Below are 8,132 nucleotides of genomic sequence, written 5' to 3'. Positions count from 1 at the left end.
AATGAAATGTTTCCTAGGCCTAATTTTATTTGAAAGGTCCATGATCTAGAATCCACAAATATAGAAACAATATCAAAAGATCATGGAAAACATATTCATGATCCAAAAAAATTGGAAAACATATTCAACGCTGTAGAGCCTGGGCCTGATTTAATTTAAACACTACATGGTCCAATAATCCATATTATTCATAAAAATCAGAAAGACAAAACAATTTCAAAAGGATCAAATGTAAATGGAATGTAAATCACTTAACTTAAACATGCTCATCAGAACATAACTTATCAGAAGATAATCATTACAAGAAAAATGGTTTTCAAGAATTATACAACACTTAATAGTTAAATATCACATAATTCAATGATAATACAACTAAAGTGTTTAGGTATTACTCAAATCCTAACACTAATTGGGTCAATTTTGTTTTGACTTCAAGGTCCGCCCCCTCCTTTCCCTAACCTTGGACTTGGAGAAACCAGCCCCTGCTACCATCTTTGCAACAAGAGAATAACATAATGCTACCATGGAAATCATCACAAGTCTCACAACAATCACAATAGGTTGCATTTGTAACACTTACATTGAAGTCATCCTTGGGTGCAACACTGTCCCGTGCCTCCATTGGGTGATGTTTACCATAAGCAACGTCCAATACCTAGAACAATGTTGTATCAGTGTCATATCAGTTCATAAAGAAATAAACAAATTAAACATATGAAGTTATATTATCCTTACCCCTAACCTCCCATAGTCCCCAGTCAATAATTTCTCCGACTTCGATGCCGTTCTAATCTCCTGCATATTTCATACCTTAAGTCTAGGGAAAACCTCCCATTCAACAGGATCCCTAGCCAAACGGTCCAAGTAAAAAATCTGCATAAATTACCAAAAAAAAAATAAAAAAGGTTGTGTACCAAACATTAAGAGCAAATGAGTTAAATCAAATGATATTGAAATGAATATTCAAAAAGTAAATTGTAATTGACGTACAACGCAAATATAGCACACCCACCATATCCACTCACAAACCCATGAGCATTAAACCGTCGGGCAAATCTAGAAACACTCCCCATGAATTTAGACAACACTAAAGAACATATTCAACTGCCTCCATAGCACAGCTTATGGCAGGTAACAGATCAGCCGCAAGCCGGGGTGACTGTGTAGGGCACAACAATATCTCCAGAGCAATCAAAAAAAGCGTCTTGAATTCTTCTTCCTGTTTAGGATCAAAGTGACCCTCTAAGCAATCCATCATTTCAGAATTCAATGGTATCCCCACCTACGTGTACACACGACCACATTGTCTAGTGGACTCCCATGACTTCCCATACTTCAACAAATTTCTCTGAACCTTTTCACGATCCTCATGACTCATGGTTTTAGTGGAAGGAACACTCTTTGAACCCATTGGAATCCCTAAAACCCAATGTACTTGTTTCTTAGGAAACCTAAACTCACCACCATCTGGGGTTATGAACATTTTACTAATCGGATCTATACGAGTCATCACCTAATACGCCAACTTCCTTGATAATTGCATATCAACTGAAAGATGTAATAGACCACCAAAACACATCTCATACACCCAACGTTTCCTCCTATCATCAAATTTCTGAAAAATCCGCCCAAATGACGTAATCCGGCAACTCATGTTTGGAGGCTGTAATATTAAAATAATGATAAATACACATGCCAACAAAACAATACCTTTCAACTTTCAACACTTGGTAAAATAAAACATTACAAGTCTTACCCTTATGCTACCCTTCGAATGCTCCTTCCAGACCTCTGATCTAGCTTTGACAACTCCCCATAACTTAAACTATCATCCTAATAAAGCAAGTACATAAATCCACAACATTAGCAATACTTTGTAATTAGCACTACTGTGTTCAATATTCATTTGACAAAGACATTACTACCTTAAATATACCAGGGTACAAGGTTATAGTTTTCTCCTTTGCGTTGGATGCTTCATGCAATCCCATAGAACAACATCATAACAAAACCACAGACCATTAATAATCTAACATATAACCAGCCTGTGAGCCAACCTACACAGTTCAAGCAGACCATTAATAATCTAAAATGACAAATGGTGCTCACCACATTTTTCTCACAACATGTTCTTCTACGCTTACACTTTCCTTCAGACATTTACAGTATCCTATACATCATTGCAATGAATTGTATGATTTAATACTAGTACTATTCAACAACAATCGCAAATGAGGATTCCTCAAGATGACCTGATTACACAACAACAGTACCAATTCCAGTAATTATTGGGATTTCAATTAATTATTCGAATTACTATTCCTGAATCCAAGTCAATTGAACATTTATATTGGGGCACAAAGAAACAAACAATCCAAAATTGAACCAAAAATTATATCAACAAACTTAAGGATATATCCATGAATTTATTCCACAAATTCAATTCGATTTCAATTCAATTTCATATTGAAGAAAATGAAAATCGAACAATTCCTAATTTCATTAAATAAATACGGGTACTACAAATAAACCATCAATTAAAATCTAAAATACTTGTTCGAAAAAAAGAATTACCTTCGTCACTTGTTCAAAAAAAGGAATTTCCTTCGTCACAGTCGTGGATTCCACCGTCGTCGTCGAACAACCAGCCGGCAACTCGAACAGTCAGCAATTCCAACTCGAACAGCAGCTCAGTTCAAACCTAAATTCTTTTGTTTTAATTCCTTTTTTAAATTCCCTCTTCTACCAATATTCAGACAAAAGGAGAGTAATTCCATAAAAGTGGAATTTAACTCCGTCAAATAATTTGTTTAACCCAAGTGTTACAGGTGGCCATGAAGTATTACACGTCAGAATCCATGTAATGTGTAAAACTGGGTAAAATGATGAGATTGCCCCTATGAGAAACGAAAACTGGTTAATCATTATGAGAAACGAGGAATTCGCCAAAATAAATTGATATAAAATATAATAAATAGACTACGTATTAAAAAGTGTGAAATTTATGTGAACGAAAATAATTAAATATCTTACAGTTATAATACGCAATTTGCCAATTTAATATTTAAAGAAGTTTATTTTAGATTTTGTACAAAGTAAAAGTCGTAATTTTGATACAAATCTTGTTTTTATGTAAAAATAAGTTTTTTTTTTTTGGGTTTTTCTACATTATGACCCTATTTTTTCGCTTTTTCTACGTTGTGACATGCCTTTTTTGATTTTCTACGCTGTAACCCCTAAATTATCAAACGTTTCTACGTTGTGACCCTGCCGTTAAGTTGACGTTAGTGTCTTCCGTTAAGTCAAATTAATGTGCCACTTGTCAAAACGTTATGGGTGACATTTGTTTTAATTTTTTTTTAAAAAAGTTAAATAAAATCCTTGTTAAAACCTTACTAACACAGTTAACTAATCTAACCACTTTACAATCAATAAATAATAAATCGAAATAATAATAAATAATAATAATATTATCATTATTATTATTATTTATTAAGAAAATGAAAAGAAAAAAAAAAACATTCCTAAACCACACCAGCCACCAGCCACCAACGGTGGCCTTCTCCCTTGATTACCCCAGAACCAACCAACCACCAGCCATCTATTTTCGCCGCCAAACCACCTCTAACACCGGAAATCGGCTCCCCCACCCTAAACCCACCTCGAAAACCGCCATCACCCTTCACAAATCCGCCAAAGTACCGTTTCCCTCCCCAACGCAACCCCCTTAAATGGACCTCCTCCCTTCCCACACCGCCGAAACCGGCGCCCCCTCCCTCCCCACACCACTGAAACCGGCCCCCCTCCTTTCCCTCAACCCTTCCCCTGCCCGCAAAACCCTTAGCCACCCCACACGATGCGGCCTTGCCCATGAAACCCCATCCAATTCGGCGATCCAGCCTCCACTCATGCCAGCGACCAGTAATAGCAGCATCGGGCGCGCAAACCTGGGTATAATTCGAACCGAATCACGAGCTTCGCACGTGATTATTAAAGAGAGAGAATTAGAAGGTTGTGCTATTTGGTGCGGTGGTGGCGATTTGGTGCGATTGGTGGCGATTTGGTGTGTGTGGGTTCGCTTGGTGGTGGTGAGTTGTGGTGGCAGCAACAGCGGAGGAAGGTGAGACTTCGTTGGTGGTGATGGTGGTAAGGAGCGGCGGCAGGGGGTGTTGAACTCACTGAGTCAGTCCCCGAGTCCATCTCCATTGTTGAAGCTTGAAGAGGAAGAAGAAGAAAGGAGGGAGGCAGCCTAACAGCCTAACATCGTTAGGGTTAATTTGACTTAACGGAAGACACTAACGTCAACTTAACGGCAGGGTCACAACGTAGAAACGTTTGGTAATTTAGGGTTACAGCGTAGAAAATCAAAAAAGACATGTCACAACGTAGAAAAAGCGAAAAAACAGGGTCATAATGTAGAAAAACCCTTTTTTTTTTAAGGTAAGTACTTTTGGAGGAAAAACTTTTTATATTATGTTGCCAAGTGTTTCAATAAACTTCGCCTTTAGTATAATGTAATTGATACTTAATCTTTCTTTGGGACTTTGCTTCAAAAAAAGTAAAAGAAATTAAGCGATAAAAAACCACAATAACGATAAAGTATGATTAGAACTAATTTGTTTATGATTTAAAATAAATAATTATAAGGTGAATTCAACACCACCTTAAATTGAGTAGTTTCCAAAACCATTATCGTGCTAATACTATTATTTGTTAAAATCCCCTTAATAAAAAAGTTACTAGCATAAACCCTACACGGCACACGCTATTTTTATGAGTAGGCAATCTTTGTATGGATAATCATTGATAATTTCTTCCATTATATAAAAACTCAAATATATCTACCTTGTCGTTTCTTTTAGACACAAAAAAAAAAAAAAAAAAAAAAAAAAAAAAAAAAAAAAAAAAAACCAACACTTTCATTTTTCCCGCCAATAAAGTTGTTACTAACAGACATAACCACTTTCTTAGTGCTCCCATTTCAAGAATAACAATAATCTCAATTTTTTCAACCCCAAAAAAACCCAGAAAATCCAGAAAAGCTTCAACTCAATTTCAATGGCGAGAGCAAGAATCTTGAATTCGAATCCAAACCCATCTCCATTTTTACACCTACTTTCTCTCACACCATTTTCATCTCTTCTTTCATCTCCCAAAAAATCCCAGAAATCCAAGAAAATCCTCTTACCTTCAACCTCTTTCTCTCTTCTCTTCATATCAATCTTCTCTTTATTCGCTTTCTCTCTCATCGTAATCCTCAGTTCCACCATTAACCTCTCTCAAACCTCCAACCTCTGTTCTGTTTGCTCCCCTGTAAACCCCCTATCTTCGTCTTCGGTTTCGTCTCGTGTGCTTCTTGCTTCTCTATTTACCGACTACAATGAAGACAGTAAAAAGCCGAGACTGTCTGTAAGTGAAATGGTCCCTCTTCCTGCACATGGGGTTTTGTCGAGTGTCGAAGAGAATCAGTTTTGGAAGCAGCCTGATGGTGAAGGGTTTAAGCCTTGCTTGGATTTCGGCCTCGGGTATCGGAGAGAATCGCCGGTAATTGCTAGTGAGAAGAGGAAGTTTCTGGTGGTGGTTGCTTCTGGTGGTTTGAATCAACAGAGGAATCAGATTGTTGATGCTGTTGTTATTGCTCGGATTCTTAAAGCTGCTCTTGTTGTCCCTTTTTTGAAGGTCAATTTGATTTGGGGCGATGAAAGGTACCGTTATTTTCGATTCAATTACTTCAATTTTTTGGATAATTTAAGAACTGTTAATTAAATTTGGAGTTTATGCTTTAAAATTATGAAATGGGTTTGTGAAATTTCTGAATTCGATTCATAAATTGTCCCAAAATTTTGATTAGTTTGGGTTTTTCAATCAAATGTAGTTACCCTTTAGTTTGGTAAAATTATTGACTATTGTTTATTTGTTTACATGTAATTTTTGCATGGAAAACTGTATAATATGAGTCCAAATTGTCATTTAATCTATTAATTTTTACTTTCTTGGATATATCTTTCTTCATTGCAGTGAATTTTCAGACATTTTTGATGTAGAACACTTCAAGAATACATTACAAGCAGATGTGCGCGTTGTATCTACACTTCCTTACAGACACTTGGTCACAAGGCAGTCGGTTGAGACCCAAATACCCTTTGATGTATCCCCACTTTGGATCCGTACTCGCTTTTCAAAACAGGTTTATCTGAAAAAACATGAAAGCTTTTAAGATTTCTAATCATTTTCGGGCTTAGGAAACAGAAAATGACCATATATACTTGGATGTGTCTTTGCCTTTCAGCTAAATGACGAGGGCATACTAGTTCTAAAAGGGTTGGATTCTAAGCTCTCCAAGAATCTGCCCTCGGATCTACAAAAGTTGCGGTGCAAGGTTGCGTTCCATGCCTTGCGCTTTGCAGCTCCAATTAGGGAGCTAGGCAATAGATTAGCCAGACGAATGTGGATTGAAGGCCCTTACATTGCCATCCATCTGAGGCTAGAGAAGGATGTTTGGATTAGAACTGGTTGCCAAACTGGACTTGGCGCTGATTATGATGCACAGATCAGTGAAGAGAGGAGCATGAAGCCTGAGTACCTTACTGGAAGACTGAACATGAGCTATCCTCAACGTCGCCTTGCTGGCCTGTGCCCCCTAAGGGCCTATGAAGTAGCCAGGTATATAAGCATCCTGCATAGTATATTTGTGTTTATGTTGAAATTATAGATTGTAGAATTTGTGGTACTCCTGATAAGCTAGACTTAATGATACATCATATATGAACTGATTGTTTTCCTATTTGGCGCGTGCTGAGGCAGGCTTCTTAAGGGGCTAGGGGCGCCGAAAGATGCAAGAGTGTATGTAGCCGGAGGTAAGCCATATGGTGGTTCAGAGGCTCTAAAACCACTTGTTCAAGAGTTTCCAAATGTGGTAACCAAAGAGAGTTTAGCTAGGGAGGGGGAGCTGTTACCATTTGCCAACAGATCATCAGCTTTAGCAGCAATAGACTACATTGTATCCCTTAGCAGCGATGTCTTCTTGCCATCCCATGGGGGTAACATGGGCCGAGCAATGCAGGTAAAAATCAGTAACTGTTAAACCTACTTCCCTGTTGTAACATAATGAGACAGACGCGTATGAGACTGACTTTCAGCTATTGTAACATGTATGAAGGGTCACAGGGCCTACTCAGGCCACCGCAAATACATAAAGCCTAACAAAAGAATGATGCTTCCATTCTTTGAGACCTATGAGTCGATGTCAGATGCTGAATTTGGGGCTATCATAAGGAAATTGCATGAGAAGTCTCAAGGGCAGCCAGAGTCTAGGACCGGAAAAAGGGACAGAGATGTGATCGCTTATCCTGTTCCAGAATGTATGTGTAAACACCATTCTGCTTCATCCTAACCAGGAGAAACAAAGCATGCAGTAGCTCAAAGCTGAACCTAGCATAATAGTGTAATATCCAGTTTTGATATAACTTTGTTTACTTCTATAGTGTAGAAAATGTAAAGGATAATAGCATATAGCATATAGCATGAGCATGATGTAAAGAGCCAGAGATACATGCTTTGGACTGTGGTATAGTTTGCTGATGTTATTTCTATTGGGCTTTCTCATATCAAGCCCAAAAACCTGTACATGTATCAGCCAAAAACTTGTACATATACAAGTATGTTTTTTTTTTTCAATTGAAGAAATTTGTTTAGTTTCTACTTTCTGCTAACAAATGTAAGGACTTAAGGACATAAACCACTTTTGACAGCATTAAATTGTTTGGTTATCAATTCCAGTAGACAACTGCACTACTCAAATACCCTTTTTTTTTCTTTTCTTTTCTTTTCACTTTTAAAGTGCCCCAATTTGACAGATATACATGTCAATGCGTAACTTCGAATTATTATATTTATGATTACAAAGAACCATAAATTACAAAAATATATTATTATACATTGGGGATGATTATGTGGTAGTTTTCTTTAAAATGACTACCATTATACTAATTTTTTATTGGCTGATTTTAAATTACTTTTTAATGTCAAAATTAACTATAAATCATTTATCTAATTTGTTTAAATAGATTTATTAATTATGAAATTTCTTTTTTATCATTTTCCTAATTAATTTATAATATTAAGTTTTTATT

General features: G+C 36.8%; 1 protein-coding gene and 1 long non-coding RNA gene across 4 annotated transcripts; one reads left to right on the top strand and one right to left on the bottom strand.

The window, feature by feature from the left end:
* Window positions 1–277: 277 nt before the first annotated feature.
* On the bottom strand, window positions 278–3,609 carry LOC110739771. Of its 3 annotated transcripts, none has more exons than XR_002514899.1 (6): window positions 2,575–3,609; window positions 1,926–2,057; window positions 1,757–1,833; window positions 991–1,663; window positions 736–873; window positions 278–655 (listed from the first exon to the last, which is right to left on the bottom strand). It is a non-coding gene; the product is annotated as an uncharacterized LOC110739771 (long non-coding RNA). The 3 variants fall into 3 exon arrangements; XR_002514898.1 differs by having other exon boundaries at window positions 1,013–1,663; XR_002514897.1 differs by having other exon boundaries at window positions 736–1,663.
* A 1,412-nt stretch (window positions 3,610–5,021) lies between these two features.
* On the top strand, window positions 5,022–7,673 carry LOC110739770 (uncharacterized protein At1g04910). Its single transcript, XM_021920244.1, has 5 exons — window positions 5,022–5,705; window positions 6,019–6,187; window positions 6,290–6,663; window positions 6,805–7,063; window positions 7,160–7,673. The coding sequence occupies exons 1-5, from the start codon at window positions 5,059–5,061 to the stop codon at window positions 7,391–7,393; spliced, it is 1,683 nt and encodes a 560-aa protein (XP_021775936.1). The 5' UTR covers window positions 5,022–5,058; the 3' UTR covers window positions 7,394–7,673.
* The last annotated feature ends 459 nt before the right edge of the window (window positions 7,674–8,132 follow it).

Source organism: Chenopodium quinoa, unplaced genomic scaffold, assembly GCF_001683475.1.
Source record: "Chenopodium quinoa cultivar QQ74 unplaced genomic scaffold, ASM168347v1, whole genome shotgun sequence".
NCBI lineage: Eukaryota > Viridiplantae > Streptophyta > Magnoliopsida > Caryophyllales > Amaranthaceae > Chenopodium > Chenopodium quinoa.
This window is presented reverse-complemented; position numbering and strand designations above follow the sequence as displayed.

Excerpts from the sequence above, each read along its gene's own strand:
- LOC110739770 (XM_021920244.1), top strand. The coding sequence starts at position 5,059 with ATGGCGAGAGCAAGAATCTTGAATTCGAATCCAAACCCATCTCCATTT. Across the intron at positions 5,706-6,018 it reads TTGATTTGGGGCGATGAAAG|TGAATTTTCAGACATTTTTG; the intron begins GTACCGTTATTT and ends TCTTCATTGCAG. Across the intron at positions 6,188-6,289 it reads GTACTCGCTTTTCAAAACAG|CTAAATGACGAGGGCATACT; the intron begins GTTTATCTGAAA and ends TTTGCCTTTCAG.